This window comes from Chaetura pelagica, unplaced genomic scaffold (genome assembly GCF_000747805.2).
Source record: "Chaetura pelagica isolate M959 unplaced genomic scaffold, ChaPel_1.0 scaffold493, whole genome shotgun sequence".
NCBI classification, from domain to species: Eukaryota; Metazoa; Chordata; class Aves; order Apodiformes; family Apodidae; genus Chaetura; species Chaetura pelagica.
The window spans coordinates 633,390-656,141 of NW_009952696.1; the positions used below are offsets into that span (position 1 = coordinate 633,390).

The following is a 22,752-nucleotide window of genomic DNA, read 5'->3' on the forward strand; positions in this document are numbered from 1 at the left end:
CACAAAGGAGTAGCAGCAGATTTACTAAGAAATGGGTTTTGGTGTTGTTGTTTTTTAACCATCTCCAAAAGTGGCCTCCTTACTGTCAGAGGCCAAACAGGAAAAAAAAAAAATACAGCGGCAGGAATTCTCATTTGGAAACTGGCTGAACTAATTCTCAGGTTATCAAATTAAGTATTCCTAAGTAAAACTGACATGTAAGTCAAGAGACAGCATTTAAATGAAGATGAATTGGACAAACATCCTTTTATAGTTCATTAGACTCTTCAAGTGAGCAAAACTAGACTGCAAATATCTGTCCTGAGGAAGAGCAGGTGGATATACAGCCTATCAAGCAAGCTATGATTGCATCACTGCCAACTCTAACTCTGAAGGAATTTAGATTTTCTCCATTTTTGGCTCACTGAGACTATTCAAGAATTTCAAGCTACACACCACACTTCCATTCAACAGTTGCTGTAGGAAGTCTGTGACCAAGAGACCTTCTTGCACCCTCACAGACAGTGAAGATGAGCTGACCCTCAGCTGTGCAGTGGAAGGGATTTTGGAACACAGACACTCATACAGCATCCCCTGCATTTCAAAATTCACAAAGCAGAAGCATTCTTTCAAATCTTACCCTGTATCTATGCCAAGATCCCACCAAGAAGCATCTGGATTACACTTCTATAGGGTTCACAATCCTTGATAAGGAAGATTGCAGGGAGCAGTCAATCACAAAAGCAAACACTGAGCATCTATTGGAATTAAATGCATTTTGCTGTAATACTTCCCATTAATTCTCCACTTCCTGCAACCTGTCTCTTCCACCTTCCCACCTGCTCCACCAGTGCCAAGCAGCATCTTGGAAAACCCCACTAATACCATGAAACAAACCCCTCTGCAATATGTATCTCAAAAAAACCCCCTCTGTTTGGAATTTCTTCACTGCCTCAAAAAAACAAACTGCTTCAAATGAGATTTGTCCCCCAAACCTAACACCCTCAGAAGCATATAATGATCTGCACAAAGTCAGGCAAAATCCAAGAGCAGATAACATGTCGACAGTTAAACACCACCAACCAAATCTTCAGGCTCAGATCATCCATAAAGATGGTTAAGACATTTTCCCTTTCTTTTTTCCTAATTACATAGTGTATATAAAGCATAAATATGCACAGTTTGGATTTAAATTGTTCACAGGCTCCCTGGAGTAAAGTAATTTCTAAACACTGACAGTGTTTAAAATGCAGCTAACCAGCACTGGCACCTTCATGCTAGCTTTTAATAAAAGAGAGAAATACATTACAGAAAAGTTATTTTTATCAAATTTAATTTGGATTATAAATTTCTGTAATAAGTAAAAGCTCACCAATCACATGAGATTTTTCGCTGGGGTATTTATTATTTTGTTGCATTCAGAACATTGCCTTCAAGACAATGTAATAAACATTATTTTATGGACTATCTCCTGTGTAAAAAGCAACACGACTACAAAATAAAAACAGGAGTATTTTCTGACCACCATCAGACACGATTTTGTGCCTAAAGATGGAGCATCAGATGCCTGATGAGAAGAGTCTCTGCTGCTGCCTGCAGCCCTGGCCCCACAGCTGCAGACAAAGGGGTGCCCAGGACAGCTGGAAGGGACAAACCTTCTGGCAGGGCTGCTGTGTTCCTCACCCAGTGCTGAAGCCCTGTAGCAGGGTCATCTTCTAGGCAGCTGTAATTAGGCTCCAGGGTTAATAGCCCATTATGGAGTTCATACCTTGCAGCTAACCAGGACTGTGTCCCAAGCCGTTTCCAGTGATACAGGGAATAGTGATACAGGTCCCAGAGCTGCTCTTTGAGAAACACTGGTGCTCTGCTACTAATCCTTTAAAGGAGTGTGTTCCCCCGTTTGACACACACGAACTCCCTCCCTGATGAAGAGGATCATTCTAATTATTTTTTAATAATTTTTTTTTCCAGACAGTTTGAACACAGGCAAAAGTTTTTACAAGGAATGATGGCAAGCCTGAATACTAGTATTCTTTCTGATAAATAAACAAAAGGGATGTACCGTGTGTTCCCAGATCAGCACAGCACAGAGGGCATTGACCCTCCCTCCTGCTAGCCCTGCACTGCTCCCTTCAAACCCAGCAGGCAATGAGGGGCCTGGGCCCTGCTCTGGCTCAGCCAACCATCCACCTGCAGTGCCCCTGAGCACAGAGCAATTACTGCAGTGCTGGAGCAACATTTGGCCAAGTAAAAACATATACTGTGCTGCTGATACACATGTCATGACAATGGCTGTGACAGGCTCCAGGGGAACCCTGTTAAACATCTCAATTAACTCCCATCGTTAGAAATTCAGTAACTCACCTGCCCAGCGATGCAAAACAAAGAAAATTGGACTTGCTACCACAGCATTTTAGGGAGAGTTTATTATGAGAAAACTGATTTCTGGACTCATCTTAATGTCCTCCATTTATTCTGAATATTGATGAGATGGAGGTAGGATATGAAGCCTGTTTGCACAGATCACTCCAGTTTCCTAAGGGCAGATTTGCCTTTTTTCTATCACAGAAATAGTTAGGAACTGACCCCTTCAGGGCTTTCCAGACTATCACCTCATCATCACAGTAGCCAAGACTGCACACAGATGTCATCTGCAGTCTCAAGACAAAGCAGGTGAGAGAGATTAACTCACTTTCCCAAACTGAAAAATTAAGTTGACGACATGAGCCACAACCCCAGATCCCTCTATACTCAGAAGCTCATGTTCTAGCTTGAACTTTTTCAGTAAGAATTAAACCACCTTATTTTCATACTGCAAATGAAGATTTCAAATCATCCCCCCATCATCTAAGCACAACTGCACCTCTGCAATTTTAAACCCCAGAATACAGGACAGCATTTCTTCCTCACCACTATCTCCCCAAGACAAGCAGCACAAGACAAGACAGATAAGGCACAGAGCTGGCAGCCAGGGCTGGCTTCTGTTGCTCCTGTTTTACCCTGGTTTTCTGCCAGAGTTAAGGATGGATACCAGGCAAGCCTAAGACCCACTCACACCTCTTCAAGATTTGGACAATATTCACTCTTTCTAGGCCTAAGATGAGTCATGAACTAGTACAAAACCTCAAGCATCACTGTCAGTATTTTAAGTTTCTTCCAAGACACAGTCAATTATTAACTAAATGGAAAAGGTAATGTTTCTAGAAGCAGGAGGGAATGACCCTAGATTCAGTTCATCATAAGGTCCTCAGTAATACTTCACAGCACATTTCTGTTGAAGCAGAGTTTTCCAGGGGAGGGAAAAAAAAAAAGCAACTTCAAAAGCATACAGCTTATTTCTGCAATGCCTGATGTTCATGGAGTCACACTTCAGTGCTCAGAGCCATGAAAACACTGCTTTTGAGGTGACATTTGTAGTTGCCTCATTACTCTTTTCAAAAGAGTTTTGCATCAAAGAGTCAGAGCTTCAAACAACAGACCCTACAGGAGTAAAATAACTTATTAACAGCACATGAAATGGAATCACCAGGAAGTGCTGATACCAAAACAAGCAGGGCAAGTGTGTCACCCAGAGCCAGGCAGGCAGCCTGGGCTCCAGGCTGAGGAGGAGCTGAGCCTATGAGGTGCCACCCCCTCCTCCTTGAGGTACTTTTCAGACACTTGCCTTGCATTCACCTCTTCCATGGCACTAAGAAAAGTCAGGAAGCCCACCTACCTTCGTGTTCTTTTTCAGTTGTTCCAACCTTCTTTATCTTTTTGGGCGATTTCATGAAGAGCGGGAAGATGGTCCTCAGACCAAGAATGTCAACAAACTTGTGGCAGTTGTCTGTGCCCTCGGGTCCAATCATAGCATGGTCCAGGACCTTCAGGGCGCTGCTGCGGGAGATCTTCTTCTCTCTGTGGAAAGAAAGCTGCAAGTGAAACTTTTCAGGGACATAAGGAGCTTTGCACCACACTAGGTTCAAGATACAGCATGAAAAGGAAAGTGAATGAGGAGGAAAGTGGTGAGAGTCTGAGCAAGAGCTCTAACCAAGATTTTCTTCAAGAAGCCAAAGCATTACCCCAACAACTACTATTTTCAAAACTAAGGTTAAGAATATTCTCTTGGTATTTATTTTTAAATGTCTTTTATTTATTTTTATATCCTATTTTTATTTCATTGTATAGATTTTACTGTTACTGTTTTCTTATTTTTTATTTCTCAGCTATTAAAGATTTCTTCACCACCACACAAAACAGCAAGGGAGACTGGGCTAGGGGCAAAAGACAAACACTGTCACACCAAGATGATCAGGATTTAGATCTAGCAATAATTCAGTTTAATAAAGGAGCAGGTTTGGTAAGCAGAGCTTGGTGGTCAGCTGTAATGAAGAAAATCCCAACTCCAGAAGCCACGGTTGGAAGGCTGCAGAGAGATTTGGGGCTGTTCTGTTGCACTGCGAGCTCAGAATGCTGATGCTGGTCACTCACACAGACAGCACACAGATGGCCTGAAAATTATGGCCTCCAAAAGCTCTGTACCTCTCAGAGCAGAAACAGAGGAATCTGTAATTCATCCAGGGGAAAATTTAAAGTACCTTGTGAAACATGAACTGAAACAGCCATTGCAAATGCAGCCCATAAAACCAACAGAGCAGGTAAACGTCAGCAGGAGCTAATGAGAGCTGAAGAACAAGAGCCCTCAGTGTCCCCAAAGGCCAACTCAGAAGGACATTCCCTCAGGGCAGGATGGTCACAAACCCCACCACCTTCCACCCCAAGTACATTACAATCTCCTCTGATTTTCTCTAAGAGAATTGGTTCTCTGACAAACATGCACAGATAAAAATAAATCCCTCCAGGAACAAGCTGCACTCTTCCCCTGAGAGAAGAATTCTCCTTGGACACACCCTGGCTGCTCTGCACTCTTGCAAGATAGGTGCTCAGGAATTACTGTGGACCTGGAACAAGGATCTATGAGGATCAAGCCACCAACAGGATCTGGTGCAGCAGCAAGTTCTGCCCACGAGCCAGGCAGGCAGCTCCACACCCCCTCCCCCCCCCACAGGGAGCTAAAAATAAAGTACTTCTTAGGCCAGACAATATAAGAAATGTTTCAGGGGAAGTAATTGCATATTGATCAGCATTTAGGAAGGTTGCACAGAGCTGATCTCTGGAATATTCATTGGGTTTAAGTTCAGGCTTTTAGAGATCAATACCTGCTTGACTGGACTGTCTTGAGTTGATTTTATTTGAAATATTTATTCTGCTGGAGGGCAGGCAGTTTGTCTTAGTCTCATCTGTGCTTATTGAGGTACCTTTTAGCCAAACACTAATTCAAAGACAAGCATACGTGAGTATCTCCAAGAGGGAGTGACCTCAGTCTGCAGAGGGAACTCTGAATTACAACTTTATTTGATAACCATTCTTTTCCTCTTTTTTATACCTCTACATGGGGAGAATCCTTTGGTACCTTTATTATTTAAAAAATAATAGGTGCTATCACTATTTGGATTTTCTACATAACACAATCGCTCACTTTCCAAATTACTAGCACAAGCAAAGAACTAGATTTGCTGGGAAAGTGTAGCACAAAATGGTTCCATTTAATTAACCAGAAGATTTAGTAAAGTGACAGCCTAAGTTTCCATGGGGTCATTAGGAACAGCAGGACAAGAAAACATACAAGGATTTTAATAATCATTAAAAATATACCCTGAAATAGCTTAGTCAAGCTTTGGGCAGCCATGAAGAGTTGCCCATTTTTACCTTGTTTTTGCTGAACAGAGCAAATGCTTTTCTGAGGGTCAAGAAAAGCCACTGAACTGTTACAGAGCAGAGGGTCGTGCTGCCCGTGAGCTGCCTCTGCTGCATTTGTCTCTGTGCATAAGCACACACCTCCCTTAATAACCAGGGAAGCCACGTCATTTTTCCTATGCAACAGAGAATCTTCCTGACACATCCCCTGGGAACCAGTGGCTGCATCTCCTCCAAACCTTAACACAATTTTACAGCAAAAGCAATAAGCTTCCTGTCAGTGTGCACCAGGGAACTGACATTACAAGGCTGTTTTTCTCTTTTGGCTTTGTAAGGTAAACTGCACTTAGGTTACCAAGGCAAGGCTGAGGGACTGTGAACTGAAACCTGCCCCCTGACCTAAAAAAAAAAATAAATTGAATTTAATTCTATGTGATACCTATAAACTTTGCACTTGCAGCTACCACCTTGATAAACCATTTTGGTTTTGATAAAGACACTCCACAAAGTAAACAAGCCTCACTGCTGCAGAGATGCAAACCAAATAATTGTTCATACCCATGTTCTAATCCTACCTCAAAACTGGCTACTTGCTCTTGTCCTCCTCAACCTGCTCTTCTCCCAGAACCTTCTGCTCCCCTCCCACATACCAGCTCAGTGAAGCTCCACTCCCAGTGGCCAACACCAAGTCCCCCCTGGCACTGCAAGTCCCAGGCTACCCCCAGTCCAGGACACAGCTTGCCCTGGACACACACCTCAAGTGCATCAAGCACATCGTGCTCATTTCCACGTGTCACCACCAGTGTCTCCCCATAAACAGCAGAAGTTCACACAAACACCACCACCTTTGGCTGTTAGCCCCATTGTTTAAGGCTCAGCAGATCAGAAAGTAGTCCTAGTTTCATGACTGTCTACAGGAACCTCCCAAGCATGTGGAATGCTCAGCTGAGGGATGCTGCCTCCGCAGGTCTGTGGGCATGACCGGTATGAACGGAACAGCCCGGGCAGATGGATGGGGCATCTCTGGATACAGAATGCTGTTCTCCACAGCAGTAATGTAGATTCCAGCCTGATATCTTTCTTTATTCTCATGAAGCTTATCTATTTCACATCATGTCAATAAACTTTCAACTTTTCTTATTTGTCCTTTCATCTGCACAGACTATGGTGCAATGATTAACCACCTTCAAAATCCAAACAAAAAATATGAGCTCTCTCCCCCCAGCCAGAGGACACCATCAGGGGAGAAATATAGTCTGCCCTGTTTGTGGGCAAGGTGGTCAATCACCACTGAATGGCATTTCCATTTGTTGCTTATCATGAAGGTATCAAGAAGACACAGCAGTGTAATCCTCCCATGCAGCTCACTAGATCACAGCTGTGAAGGTTCACTCCCTGTTTACAACACTAGCCCACAAGTACTGAAGTGCTGAGAAAAACTGAACACAGTCTGGGAACAAGACTTAATCAACTGTCATCTCTTGTTATTTCCTCAAGCAGCCAGGCAAGAAGAATTTCAACTTTTCTACTTATCTGAACTAGATTAGAAGACATTAAAAAAAATTTTAAAATCAACTGTTAGTATAGTCCCTGCTGTGGACAGTGGTGATACAAGCTTGTAGACAATACTCTGTGAACTGTTTCTTTTTTCCATCGTCACTTTCCCAATCCCCTTCAGACTGCAGAATCAGTTAGGTTCCTAAACACCAAAAGACTGACGTCTCAGAACCCCCTTCTACCAGACAGCTGCTAGAGGCAGTTGGGTCGTGCTTTGTCCCTTCTAACCCCTTCATAACTGCTAGGGGGGAAATGCATCTAGGGAGAAGTATTCCTCTTGTCATAATTTTCCAGCTGGGATCCTGGTACAGAGAGTGGTAAACAGTAGCATCCAAAAATATGGAAAAAAACCACTAAAAATCCAAACACTGAGTCCCACCCACATGGCACAAGAACTCCCAAGTAATTAGTTCTGCAAGGCTAGCTTAGCAGCTTAGCACTCAGGGCAGAGGGAGGCTTCCTGCTCCTTCTTGGTTTTGGAGCTTTTCTTTAATTAGCCGCAAGAAAACCCAGTGTTCCTGTTTGAATAATCCATGTTTGGTTATTTATTCATTTCCCTGCTGCTGCACATTACCCAGCCATGCACTGCAGGAACATATCATGTCATGTCAGTGCTTGTGTCCAGCCCCACAGCAGCCTGGTGCAGCCAGGACAGCAGGCAGCCTCTGGAGGGGGCTGGGAAATAAACGAGGAGGGAGCAGAGAAACCCTGGAGATTCAGTGTGACAAAACATGTCACAAGAAGAAATGTACTTATGCCCATTTTTGTTATCAACATCCACAAAAATTCACCAGCTCAGAGGACACACGACACAGTGAGGCTTGAACTGCAGACCAAAGGGAAGAATGTTTTCCCCTCAAGACACCCAAAGTGTCTCTTACCCTCATATGGGTCTTTTAAATCCACAGAGGATTAGCCTGACTTACAGCATTCTCTCATCTGGGTGTCTGCTCACAGACTGCATTGCTACTTCAGTAGCTATTGCAGTAACCCCACTTCTTAGGAAACAAAGCTAAAGGAAGGAGCTGAGTTCATGTATCTGAGAAGGCTCAACTCACATGCTGGAAAAAAAGAAACAAAACAGACAAATACACTAACAAGGAAATTTCATAAGCAAAGATCTAGCCAGAAGGTGTGTTGGTACATCAAAGGCAGGCAGGAAAATCAGACTGATCTGGGTACCTGAGCATCAGGTTCATCAGCTGCAGACCCTCACCCTTCAGGAAGCGATCGCGATTGGAACTGAGCATTAGGCAGGAGCAAAGGGAGTCAAACAGGTTCTCCATCATCTCCTGTTCTTCTGCTGTACTGGGGTTGTGTCGTTTAAACACCTGCATGACAAGGAAAGCAGAATTACCCCAGAGAGGGGCTTAATGTGGTCCACACTGGGGTAGGTATACACGACCATTTTACACCACAAGCCTTCAGGCTCTGGTGTACAGGAGCCTGCAGGCACCAGGGCACCACACGCTGCACAGACATGTTCTCTCCTGGAACTGCTGCCCTTCTACTGCCCTGACTGTGCACCAACCAGTGGGCTGCTGAGACAGCACAGGGCCTCCAAAGGGCAGGGCAAACTCTCCGACTGCACCGTTCACAAGTCTGTGGGTAACCCTGATACCAGAGAACTCCAAGGCACAGCACCTACCCAAGGGGGCAGCTCAACCCATGGACAGAACTGCCTCAAGAAATGTCACTGGCCTAAGAACACACTACCTTCAGCTAGCTCAAATGTAGGCACAATGCAGCCCAGTGCTTGGAGCGGAGAAGACTGAAGATGGTAAAATTCTAACTCTGCCTATCTTGCCACGTAGGTATAAGAAAATAATTAAATTTCTGTGTACCTCTACATTAACATTTGTAAAAGACGTTAATGTAACCCCACACCATGGATCAAACACTTGCATGGAAGTTACTTAGGGACTGTGCCACCACTAAACAGAAAGCACTGCTGTGCTCTGGTACCTTCAGGTCGCTGGGAGAGCACTACACCCAGAACCTGTCCCACCTCCTCACAGCCAGCCTGCCTCCTGACAGAACAGAGGGTATGGGAATTACTCACAGATAACTGCTGAAGCAGCACATCGATCCCATCCAGCTCCCCAAGCAATTCTCTGTTGTCTAGACGGAGGTGGGGGGAAGGGAGAAAAGAGAGAGAAAAATGAAGCTAACTGTCAGATTTTACAGCCATCTAACACTGATACATCAGCAAACAAAATCAATACGGCTTGACAGAGTACAAAAGCTGCAGAGAAACAGGGCGCATGCACTTGAGAGAGCACAGGTGTGGGAGAGGGAGCATAAGAAAGGGAAGCCAAAGGCAGAACGGTGCTGCTGTGGTCTGAAAGAAGCCTGGATCCTGCCCCAACAGCACATCAACCCCAGAAGCACATCTCACCATCATTATTCTGGAGCAGAATAGCCAGCACCTCACTGCAGTACAGCTTGTTGGCATCAAAAGGCATCTTTGCCTAGTGGTGGAGAAGAAACGAGAGTGATCAGGGCACAGCTCTCTGTACTCCAGTGATTTGAAGAACACATTAATCAAATCGCTGGACGTGTGAGCAACACTTCAACCAAAATACCTCAGCAGTAACTCTGTAATGTGCCTCAGTGACAGGACAGGTCCTGTGACCCAGGGCTGGGTGTGCTCGTGCACACATATACAAACTCAGCCCTGGTCCTTCACGCTGTCCTACATAAGCAGGTTTGTCCAAGTTGGCTCAAAACCCCTCAAAACAGTCTCCAGTTGTTTGCAATATGGAATCTCTTTCCTGTGATAAATCTTCCATGCTGTTATATGAGCTTAGCCCTCCAAAACCAGAATTTCACAAAATACACCACAGTAGCATGAAACAGCAACTGCTAGCATTTTGTATGAGGATCACAGCATCACAATCAGCAGAAAATTATATGGGTTTAGCCTGCACAGTCACACAGCTTTCATTTCATACATTCCTCCTGTCCTGGTTTGAGCCAGGATGAAGCCAATTTTCCTTTTACTGTTTTGGTTTTTTTTCCTTCAGTAAGCTTTCTTTTAACTAGTAGCAGAGTGTTCCAGCAGGTCTAACTGCTGGGTCTTGAAGGTCACATCTTTACTCTCTTGGCTCAGGCACTATGGGGAGACCTACGATCCCCCCGTAGGAGGCTGAGTGAGACAGACAGCAAAATTGGCCAGAGATATTCCATCCCATATATCTATGTAAGCTCAGAGGAAGGTCAGAGATCACAGAAGACAACTTCCTTCCTTTTTCTTCTTCCCTTCTCCTCCACCCATGGCTGGTGTTCGGGGACGACTCCATCCATCTCTCACCATCGACCCCCAGACTCGAGCTCTCCTGACCCTCACCACTCTGTGCTTTATCCAGCAGTTCCAGGATTTTTTGGGATTGTTCCCAGCTCAGGAGATGCTCTAGGAGTTGCTGGGGGTAGGGGGAGGCGAGAGGCTCTTCCACGTACCTGAACATATTTGTATATAATTGTATATATTTTCTTATATCACGAGTGTTTAATTAAAGCTGTGTAGTTTAGTCTTCAATCCAGCCAAGTCTCTCTCTTTTCTCTCTCCTTCCCTACCTGGTGGCAGGGGCAGGGGATCAACAGCGTTGTTGTTGAAACCGAGTCGAACAGTGACACTTCCATACTCAAATATGTTAAGAAATCATAACAAAACCAAAACACTGAATTTTAAGAAAAAAAATGAATCCCTGAAGTGTGACTCTGAACTGGGGCCAATCTTTTTGCATGTTGCCAAAGCTGCTGCATCTACAGACAGTCTAAATGTTAACCCATCAGATGGTAACACAAACTGGTTTACCAAAGGAATTCATAAAATAAACAATTTTTAAATATCAGTTTCCAGCAATTTGTATTCCACTGTTCAATAGGGAAAAAAAAAGGAAAGCAATACTGCTAGGCTTAAAACATCCCATTAGTCACCCACAAGTTTTTCCCCTAGTGCTCGACTACCTGCAGCTTGACTGAGTGGACCTGCCTGTGCGTGGCCAATTATCCCGACCTGCTACTACAGAAAAGGTCACCACACACCAGCACCTGCCACACAAACACGTGAGCAGCAGGAAGATCCCAAATGCCACAAAGTACTGGCTTTAAATAAAGCTTTCATTCTACACCATCCCCAACCACTCTGTAGAGGATGGTATTTTGTAGCAAACACGTAAGCCTCCACAGCCATGGGTGAGCAGGGAGGGGGAGCTCAGTGCTGTGCCACCCCCAGGGAGCACACTCACAGCCCCAGGAAAAAGGCTCTCCTCTCCTAGGGCTTGCACATTCCACCACCAAACCCTGCTGATGTTTGGAGAAGTGAGTCTGAGCTTTCCCAGGCAGCCAGAACACAATTATGCAGCCTGAAATGCAGTCACAACACAGCAGCTCAGCTCTGCTGTGTGCCAGATGTCCTTGCTGACACCAAGACAGAGCCCTGATTTTACTTCATCCCACAGACACTTCTCAGCAGCACGATGCTCTACCCAGATGCTGAGGTGCTGGTTTATTCCTAAACACATCTGCCAGGGTGAGAGATTCCAGAGCAGGCTCTGCCAACAGCAAAAGCTCCTGGCGAGGGTTTCACGAGTGTGCGGTTCCCAACGACATCATGGGAGCAAGAACATCAACTGCCTGATCACACATCCCCAGACTCAGGCAAAGTTAACACATGCCAGGGCAAAGGAAAGACACATTCAGCACTCAGTTCCGAGGGCCTTTAACATTTATTTTCTGTGGCACCAGGCAGGGGAATCCAATTTGTGATTATTTTGCTCTCCCAAGTCTTTTAGCTGCCAGAGTAATTACAAGGCAGGCAGAAGATCCGTGCGCAGTGCACACCTGCCTGGAATAAAATTAACTTCACTTTTTGTTTTTAAGCAAAAGGAACACACTACAAAAACAAGAGCACTCCTACTCAGACACAGTGAGTAGAGCTTCCTACAAATAAAGCCAACTCCTTCAGCTTTGCTAGTTTCTAGTAAGTTAAAAGGGACATAATTCCCAGTTTGAGGTGAGTTTTGAATTCACTGTATTCACAAATTCTCATTTGTCAGAGAGATAACCTATACAAATGGAAAGGGCCAATAATAAATGGCCTTGGGCCACAAACACTGTGCCAGGCACCCTCCCAAGCACACCAGCTTCCAGAGCAGCAGCCTGTCAGTTTTTATTGCAGGACCTCCCAAAAGATAACAGAAAAATGAGCTCACCTTCAGCCTCTTGAGCAACCACTGCATGAGGCCCTGCTGAGCAGCTTCTGTGCACATCTCTGGGCGGAACTCTGCCATGTTCTCCACGATTGCTGGGAAGAAAGACACAGAAAACAGCTGCTTTTCCCCACCTGCAGCTCAGCTCAGCCTGGTGTCAATGCTGTTTTGCCAGGTCCTTCCCAGGGCTGCTCTGCTCTTCTCAAAGTTACATCTTGCTCACAAATCTACCCTTTCTTGAGTGAGACTTAAGCTCAGGCCCATGATACTCTCATTTTGTACACTGCCCACCCAGTCGATCCTCAGTGTGACACCAGCTTATGCTACAAGGAGTCTGAGATTGCTTCCCTTTACTCCAGCAGCAATTCTCACTGTACAAAACTAACAACAACAGCAGCAGAAAAAATTCCAAACCTCATGTTTCCAGTCTCTCTCATTCTCCCAGTCCTTGGGAGATCACAGCCCCAGATAACTGAAAGGAATGGATGATTGTCTAAGTGCTAATAACAGCAACACTGCAGAGCAGCTCCTGTGTGGTGCAAGGCTGGGGAGCAGTGAGGGAAAACCCACCCCCTTGGGCAACAGCCACTTACCCAACGTGTTGTGGACACCATCAGCTTCCTCCTTCACACTCTCGTCCAGGCGCTCTAAATTCTGGACCAACAAAGCCACGACCTGGCCCTCCACCTAAACCACCAGGGTCATAGGAAAGATAAAAACATAAGACAACTGAAAAAAGAAAAATAAAGGAGAAAGAACAGGGGGTTCATAAATAATAAAAATCAATAAGCCCTACTGAAAAATCCTGCCCGACACAATCAGAAGACATTAAAAATCTTGCTCTAAAACCTCAGAGGAAGTAAAGGAATCACAAAGTAAACCTGCCAATGTGTTTGCCCTAATTAATTATACAACTTTTGTGTTTCAGATTAAACAGAAAAACATCTGGAGGCAAACACGCACCTTGTCACAGTCTTATTTCCTGAACCAGCCTGATTGATTTATAATCCCTCAGAACTGTTAAGTGCAAAGCACCCTGCATGGGCTGGCTGTCAGCTCTGCAAGCAGCTCCCCTTTCAGCTGTTTGCTGCTGCTCTGCCTACATTTTTGTTTTATTTTCCGCCGTAATAGGTACAAAAAAACTGAAGAAACACTGCTCAGACATGCAGCTTCAAATCCAGAAGCTAAATGATCCCTAGCTTAAGCCTTGCATTTAAACCCCAGCAGGATGAAAGTACCAAGTTGCCTTCGGGAAACTAATGAAACCCCAAGTCAGCAGCAGGAACCCATGTCTGCAGGTGGAGCCTCTGGATCAGAGCTCACAGAAGTCTGCCTTTAAACCTGCAATTGCAGAGTCCAGCTTGACTTTTGTCCATTGTGGACATGGGCTCAGGAAAGTTAAAGAAATGCTTCCAATTCAAATACTGTGAACTAGCTTTGGACCCAGTGAAAGTGTGGAAAAAATACCAGTATCAGCTGCCATGGCAGGGAGTGCAACAATCTTCACAGGTACCCTACATCATACCTGCCTTCTTTAAAAAAAAGAAAACAAAAGAAAAAGCAGATATCTAAACATTTCTCCCAAGATTTGCCTGACTTGTTTCTTTCAAAAAGGACAATACAGCCTCTAAACCTTGGCTGTTATCAGTGGGCTGGTGACAAGGAAAACAAAGAAAGAACTTTGCTTGATTTACTACCTCTCTGCACATTTTATAGAAAGCACCTTCTCTAGCAGTTCCTCTTGACCATTTCATTCATCCAACAATCTCACCACAGAGGCAGAGTAATTAAGAACAGCTCAGAGGCCAGCTGGAAGAACTCAGCTTCAGGCCACTGCCATTAACCTTTGGAAGGGAACATTATTGTGACTGGACAAGAAGGATTGTAGGAGAAAACAGAGCAGCCAAACAAAGCAAATAAAAGAAAACCTGTAATTTCCCATCTTTCAATTTCAACATAATAGTTACAGAACAAGACACAGCCAGTGAGTCACAAACACAGCATTTCTCTAGCAGAAGCTGCCCAAGGGTAGGGCAGACATGCAAATCACAAGTTTTGCTGGGCATTGATTCTCTGGAGAGCCTCTGCTCAGTTCAGCATCCTCCTCCAGCAGCTGAAGAGCAGAAGGCATCCTGCACAAACACTAGGAAAAGGGGAAATCCACCACCATGAAGGCCAAGGGCACTCAAGAAAGTAAACCAGGCAGGGAGCACTGAACACCAAGCAATCCACCTTCTGCTGCAGGCAGATAATTTTCCAGGGTTGTTTACTCTCTATGCCAAAAACTATCACTACCTCTACCCTCTTCCACCCTTAAAATCCATTAGTTCTGGTATAGGAAGAACCTACTCCCCAGACTCTGCCATCCCATTAAAAACACCCTTTATGGTCCTCAATACAGTGTTTCAGCTACAAGGGAGCAGGCTCCTGAACTGGCCACCTTGCCTGCAGCACTGGCAGCGTGGACACGTAGAGCGTGGACCCTGGGCTGTGCAAGGCATTGGAATTACCTGGAGTTACTACTTACTAGAGCATCGATGAGGACTTCAGCTCCTTCTTCACTCTCATGGAGAGTATCTATATCAGTCAGTTCTTGAAGCAAGTCTACCACAGCTATGGAAACATGTGCTTGGTGTTAAGGACAACGCAGAGGCAGACTTGTGTAACACCCAAACGACTGGATCCAAAACAGCTGGGAATGCAAGACAGCAGTGGGGTAGGAGAACTGCAGAGCCAAGAGCACAGACACTACTTCAGTCCTATAAAGTACCAGAGAATCCTTACAATTAGGAATGATCAAAACTTATGTGATTGTGTGCTTACTTTATCAGAGAATTTTACTGTTTATTGATGATACTTATTTTCTACTTTTTCCAATCAAAATTGCTGGGTTGGTATAACCAGGCCCCACCCTGCATTGCCAAAGATTCAATATCCACAAAGAGAAATGAGTTAGAATAATCCAATTTGGGTATTCTGCTCTCAGTGACAGCTCTGCTAACTGGATGCAGCAGACACCTCAGGAGCACACAGGAGCCATCGCCCCCTTCCCCCGGCCCAATTAGGCCAGTGTGCTCCTCCAGCCCCGCAGGAACAGCGTCGCTCCTGCCAGCCCAATTTTCACTCATTAACTCTGGGCTGCATAACACATGGTTCCCCTGACTGCTCCACAGCTCTCCTGTACAACGAGATGTATTCCACCTCATTAGACCCACTTTCCTATTCTCTCAGACACACTGATCAATCTTGCCCGAGTCCCACCGGGGTGGACCAGGATATGCAGTTTTCTGATGTCCTACATAACAACTCTGTGATGAATCTCTCTTAACAACTCAGCCTCCCAGCTCTCCTGGCTGTGCACTTGCTCAGACACACAAGCAGCAGCAGGAAAAGTATTTTCATGTATCTTTTCCTGGCAAGGTCTCAGTGATGACTGACCCAGTCTCAGGAAAGATGAAGAGAGCTGCCTGCCCCATCCCCAGTTAACCTATGTCCAGCTGCTGCAGGAGATGTCTGTCAGTAAGACTGCTGCTTTCTTTGTGCTCTACAGCAATCCTTAACCAAGGCAAAGCTCTCTGTACATTTTCCTGATGGGTAGATGTCACTTCCAGCTGCAACTGCCATCAGGAACTGAGCAGGAGGGTGGTTACTCCTCACTGGGCAGACCATCACTCGTGTTTACATCAAAACACAGTCAGAGGGGCCAGGGTATAATTTTCAAAAGCAAATTAGAATGCATCTCAGTAAGCAAGTTATGAGAAAATAACCTGCCTTACATCTGTTCAGCCAGGAATCAACTGCTAATCAATAAAAGCTGAGGAAATGGGCCAGTAGGAGCCTTATGAAATTCAACAAATGTGAAGTCCTGTAGGTGGGAGGGACCAACTGAGGCTCTTCCTGTAAGAGACCTTGACATTCTGGACTGAGGAGAGTGGAGGACCATGAAAACAGCCAGGGGGGCAAGTACATGATGTGTGAGGCAAGACTGAGGGAATGGGCTTTGATCACCCCCCAGGTGAGGAGGCTGAGGGAAGAACTACCTGAAGGCTGCTGCTTCCTATGGGTGCCCTAAGGACAAAGGAGCCAGACTGCTCTCTATGAGTGCACAGCAAGAACTCCAGCAGTCAGGGGTGCATCTCACAGGGCATTCTTGAGTAAGAGCTTCTGCTGAAGCTCCCAGTGAGAGTATCAGTTGTCCTATAAAATTTAGGAGATAGAAAAGCAAAACCTCCCGTGAAGCTTTCCTGTCTTTCATTAATTAAACCTTGTCAGTGATCATCTTTCCTTCATGTTTTCTGTAAAACTGCTTGAATCATTCAGTAGATTATTTGCTCCCCCTAGACAGTGCATAGAAGATGCAAGTCTCCTTGCATCAGTCCCTCAAGACACTACATTTAAATCACATCTGAAGAGCTATTTGTTTAGTTCTCTCCTTGAAGAACTCATTCTTTAAATCGTTTTCCATTTATTTTAACAAAAAGTCATTAGAAAGTCTGAGCTGTATCAATTTAGGTTTATGTTTAGATGCTTCACTTTAATAGTGTTTCTATTCTGGGCAGAAGCAGCAGAAGCAGCACAGTGAAGGCCTAGGCATCACTGCAGCCTGTGTCCTGCCCAGAGTGCATCTGAAAACACTTCAGCAGTTGTACAAGAAATATATCTTCCCCAAAGCTGCAGTTCACAGGCTGAATTTCTACACCTAAATTAACTGACAGGCAAGTTGCAAACCAATTAAAAATAGTTCACAGTGGAAACACTGACAAGTCCCTGACAGCAGCAGTGACCCCAGGACTCAGCCTTTCATGGCTGGAGGGACAAAGCAGGCTGTCCTCCCGGGCACTCCAGCCACGCCTCAGCTCCCCTACCCCAGGCAAAATCCCCATGGTTTATATTTTCCTTGTGAATGAGAAATTCCATGTAAGGTTTCCACACCACACACATAGTACACACAAAGCTTGTGGTGTCTGGCAAAAACATCAGCAGTGAAGCTCTGGCAGCCACGACACTGCTCATGCAGGGTGGGTGTTTCCCTGTGCAGAACAGTGAATTGTTAACAAACACTGACCTGGGAGTCGTTCCCATTGCCCATCACAGCCCAGGAAGGCTGAGGGGTTTGCTCTGCACAGGGACCTGCAGCCACCACACCCAGGTCCAGCTGGATACAAGTCAGAAGAGGCAAACCCCTAAGCAGTGTTTTCTAATATAAACTGGTCTGAAATAAAATAGTGATGTTTTGGTTTTGTCTTCTGATCACTGCACCCACTTAGAAAGAATGAACTATGAATTCTCAATACACAGTCCTGTAACGAAAACTGCTGAAATAAAACCCAGATCTGTGCATGGGACCACAACATTTAGCACCAACATGGCATATTTCAAAACACCTTAGAAAAGCTGGTAAGTATTATCTACTTCTTTACACATACAGCAATGAAGAATAAATCACTTTCCTAAGGTCATGAATCAATAAAAAGGATAAAAGACAAGCCTGCTGGGGTCCCAAGTCTAAGAGCAGGGCCCCTCCACTGCGCTTCACTGCTCCCTCCACTCACTGACATTTGTCAGGACACAGACACTTGAACTCTCAAATCACAGCACAATTTTTCAGCTTAATCTACTGTAGAATTTTTCACAAGCAAAGCAGGCTGAGCTCAGCTTTTAATGACTGCACAGTGGTAGGCCAGACACAGTTCTATTTATCAGCATCAAGGCATCATGATATTAAAAAAATACAACTGTTCTTGTTCACAACTACAAAAATCTGTAACAGCATAGAAAGAAAACACTCCTCTGAAGATGGGAGGACATATCAGAGAGAAAGAGGCAGCTGCACCCAGGGATTAAGTTCAGTGAGACAAGAACTGAGCCTGGAACAGTCTCTGGATACTGATGGAACCAGAGGGGCTGCCCACAACCACAAGCCTTGAGCCCCTCAAAGGACACGTGAGGAACTGGTCACCTCCACAGACTGGCTGCAGTGCTGAAGGAGTGACAGCTCAGCTTTCAACAAAAAGAGGGAAATTGGTTTCATTTTTACTGGGGACTATTCCAGACACAGTTTGCACACAGTTGAAGGCCATACACTGCTGAGCCTACACTTCAGCTTTTCCTGTGTTGTTCATCTGTTCACACTCTAATGCAGCCACTCAAACCTAGATGAAAGGGTCATAAAACAAGAAAGGAGAATAACAGCACTGAAAAAATTCAGAATCAATATTACTTGAACAAAGAAGGCTTTCACTTAGAAAAAAAAACACAACAGACAAATTCATTGTGGTGGGAAAGAGAAAAACAGATACAGGAGCCTGTGAAAGGGGGATGTAAGAGATTACAGAAAAGTCAGTGGAAAGCCTCTCACATGGGAGCTGCTGTGACAAGCAAAGGATATCTGTGTTGTCATGTCCCAGCAGCCCGAGGAGGGACTGCACGGCATTCAGCTCCACCAGCAGGTGGTACAGGTCTGGCATCGTGGCAATCACGTGCATTTCCTGGATGATGTCATTCAGATCCAGTTCAGATTCCATGAACCTGAGGCAAGACAAAACTGGTTAATGAAAAGGCAAAAGCACATCAAAGGCACCCAATGGACACAGCCCGTTTCACAAGTGAGACCACTACCCTCCAGGAGATACGAGGTAAGACTTGTCACCCCAGCTTCACATGGCCCTAGCATGGCTGGTCCTTGTGCTCATGTCAAAGTCCTGAATCCCCAGAGGCAAAATCCAGAGCTCCCAGAGGCAATCTGTGCCTCAGCCTCTCCTGTACCACACAAGAGGGTAAGGCTTCCTACTGTATCATTACACACAGTACACAGGTTCCCTTGCCACCACCTCTTAGTGTGGGGGTTGTATTAGTCTGAAGTGCATAACAAGAATTTGGGTAAGGGTAGGAACAGGAACCTGGACAGAAAATAACAGCACTCAAGGGTAGAAAGTTAATTTAACATGAACAACAATACTCTATGGAAGGAGGAAGAAGCCACTAGAACCACAGATGTGGAAAAACACCCCAAAGTCTGGCTTTCAGACCCCATCCAGCTGTTTTTCTCACCACAGCATCCAAAAGCTCCATCATATGAAATTTTCTTCCCACACTGACCACTGACTGCATAGGTGACCACACCCCCACACCAACCAACAGCATGAAATCTTTATTTGGAAAGCAAAACTCACTATTCCACGATCCCCACCTTTCGGCTCACCCCCACACACCCACCACCTGCCTCTTGGTGAGGAAGAGCCCAGTGCTGGGAACAGTGTAAAGGAGAAGGCCCAAAAAAAGCAGACCTGCAGGGTGTTAATGGCCCCCCAGCCCCACTGCCAGAAGCAAATCAGCCCTCACCCCTGAGAGCCAAGCCACTTCCTCAGACACCTAAACTGAAGCTACCATAATGTCCTTGAATCTGTTTGCTCCCAAAATAAAACCAATATGAACTCAAATTTTAGTACTGAACTTTCATAATCTATCATAATCTATCAGCAGCAGCAGTCATTAATAAACTAGTACTTTTCCCTTCATTGCTCATTATTCTCTTTGTGCTGCTGGCCACATACCAGCCACCACCAGCCTCAACAATGCCACTTTTAATTAACAAAGTTTCAAGTACAATTTAGAAGAACTACATGGCAACAACTGCTATTACAGAAGCCTTATGTAACTGCAAACGTTTGTATATTTCAAGGAATAGATTTAAGACTGAAACAAAATAAAAGGAAAAAAGGGCAATAGGGGGGAGTTGGGCATAATCTTACTTCTCTGGATTGTCAGGAAACTTGATCCGCAGCTCCTGGTTTTTGTAAGATCTCTTCTCAAAGGTGAGAATCATCTTCTTCACTGAACTTTCATCCAAAGGTTCCTCCTTACCAAATAAGAAAGGACAGAAAGCAGAGCTCAGCACCTGGATGGTTGGAACAATTACCTGGCAAAGCACAAGAGAAAGTCCAGAGCTGTGGAGGGGCTGCAGCCAGGCCTGACCCTGGAGGAACAAGGGGCAATCCCAGGAACTCCTGCTGCCAAAGCAGGAGACTGCCAAAGCTCCCACAAGCACAGCCAGGCACCTATGGATTTACCCCAACTCTAACCTGAGCAAGCTCCCCAGAGCAAAACCTTCTGAGTTGGGTTTTTATAAATCAGAGGCTTACCAATGGAAGGTTCTTTGGAGAAGAAGCAGAAGAGCTTCCCTGCACTTCCTGGATCCCCAGTATCCATGGAAAAAAAACAAGTTTTGCAGTGGCTCACCTTCCTTGCACCATCCCATACCTCTGGTTTTACCTGGCACATCAGCTTGGATGGAGGCTTTTTGCTCCTGACACGTTACAGTGTTTCCATTGCATTTCCAGCAGCAGTGGATGCCCATGGACAATTCCTTCACAGAAGCCCACTGTGCTGTTTCTTTTTCTAGGGTTACATTTAACTCCCCTGAGCTTACATTCTTTCCTATTTTCCTCACTTGGATAAAGCTTTCACTTCTATTTTAAAGTAATTTTATAAAGGGAAAAAAACCAATCAATCTTTTACTTGAGTACTTTCTTTTCTTTTCTGAAATTCTCCTGAGGTGTTTCTGTGCTGGCATCACACAGGCACTGCTCTGCTGCAATTCCTGCTGCCCCCCTGACACCCACACACTCAATTCTCTTATTTTCCTTTTTTCCTGATTTTAATGCACTTCTAATAAAACATTGGTTACATAATTTCATTGTGCAACCTCTTCCTTCTCCTCTATCTATGTTACAATCACTATTAAAGAGAAGTTCTCCAAAGGAAAAACAAACCAGACCCCTTGACATCTCAATCCAAGTTCTTTGTCCCATCTCCTGCTCCAGAGAAAACTAAGAGTTACTTCTGGTGTTGGAAGATTCTCTGGCTCACAGCTCTAAGCAGCAATCTTGTATGAGACAAAAAATTTAAATGTCTTCAGCAAACTCCATTACAATGATAACATCAGTTCAAATCTTCCATTATTGGATTTCCTATGTTCTCAAACCCAACCTGTCTTAGCACCATCCACCATCTGGCCAGTCAAGAGAACGTCCATTTGGCTACATCCATTCATCCTGACTGGAGCTCAAATTCTACAGAAATCCTTCATTATCTTTCTCTACTGTCAGCAACAACTGTAGTGGCAATAGCTCAACATCAAAAACCGAGGGAGATTCTCAGAGACAAGTGCTGGCAATGCTGTATACAAAGGACAATGATATTTTACAAACCTACATGATTCTGCAGTGGTGAATATCACTTGTTTTTTTATCAAACAGGACACAGGCAGCAGGAAGCAAATATCTTCTAGATTTATACCAATCCATGTGTCACATTTATAAAGTGATCTTTTCCCTGGCCCTTGGCAGAAAGGCCAATGCTGCATTGGATTTCTGTCTTCAAGGCTTGAAATCATTTACCCCTGACAGCTGCTACCCCCCTCCTCTGACCCAAGACCTTTCTTGTACAGGAGAACGTGTGCTTATGTGCTGCTGCTGCACAGCTACAGAGAAGGGGAGAGGGGGAGAAGCTGCATGGCTGGGGGTACTGATGAGAGCAACAGAGCTGGGAAACCAGCTAGAATACACAAACTATTTCCTAAAAATATTTTGTAGAAGGCAATTTAGGTATTTCCAGCCTAAAACAGAAATTAGGCTTGAAAGCTTTGCCTTCCCCAACCTCTTTAAACCTTCAAGCATCTCTCCGAGAAGCCCTGTTTGAAGTAAACAAGCACCCAACAGGGCAGGGAAGTGAACCCACAGCCTGAGGCTGCAGGAGGCTCATGAACATCTCCAGTGAGTCTCATCGCCTACATGGCAAGAAATGGAAATCACAGTGAAGTGATTTAGTGCTTGCTTATTTCCCACTGCCTCCCTTCCCCAAAGGACACTAGTGATTTACTTCCTCCTCTTCCTCTTCTCCATCCCTCTCCATTATCTGAAGAAGTTTCTTCTTCTCATCATCAGTGTCCTCCAGCACAGCCGACTCCTCCTCCCGGTGCCGGCCGAGCTCTCGGCCCCCGGCTTGTTTCCGACGGGCTTTGATTTCTTCCTCCTCCTCATCACGGGGTCTTTTTGTTCCTCTGTTAGGCTAAAGTCAGAGAAATTAGGTGAATGAATAAAAGTCTTTTGTGACCCTTGCAAACCAGAATACCAATATTTTAATGCACACTAAGGAGATTCTTACAAGTTGTTTAAAACATTTGCTCACACAACATTTAACAACTCTGAAAAAAAATGGAAAGGAAATTAATTTAGTGAAGTGGAACATCAAATGAGTAGATGAATGG

At 44.8% G+C, this 22,752-nt stretch overlaps 1 protein-coding gene across 1 annotated transcript in view; it reads right to left on the reverse strand.

Annotated features, from left to right (window-relative positions):
- CTNNBL1 (catenin, beta like 1) overlaps positions 1-22,752 on the reverse strand; it is a 56,241-nt gene that overhangs the window by 18,033 nt on the left and 15,456 nt on the right. The window contains exons 2-11 of the mRNA XM_009994016.1: positions 22,365-22,553; positions 20,237-20,343; positions 18,874-19,013; positions 15,013-15,110; positions 13,079-13,172; positions 12,489-12,580; positions 9,671-9,743; positions 9,335-9,393; positions 8,455-8,603; positions 3,695-3,876 (exon numbers count right to left, since the gene is read on the reverse strand). Coding sequence (XP_009992318.1) covers positions 3,695-3,876; positions 8,455-8,603; positions 9,335-9,393; positions 9,671-9,743; positions 12,489-12,580; positions 13,079-13,172; positions 15,013-15,110; positions 18,874-19,013; positions 20,237-20,343; positions 22,365-22,553 — 1,183 coding nt within the window. The remainder of the gene's footprint in view (positions 1-3,694; positions 3,877-8,454; positions 8,604-9,334; positions 9,394-9,670; positions 9,744-12,488; positions 12,581-13,078; positions 13,173-15,012; positions 15,111-18,873; positions 19,014-20,236; positions 20,344-22,364; positions 22,554-22,752) is intronic.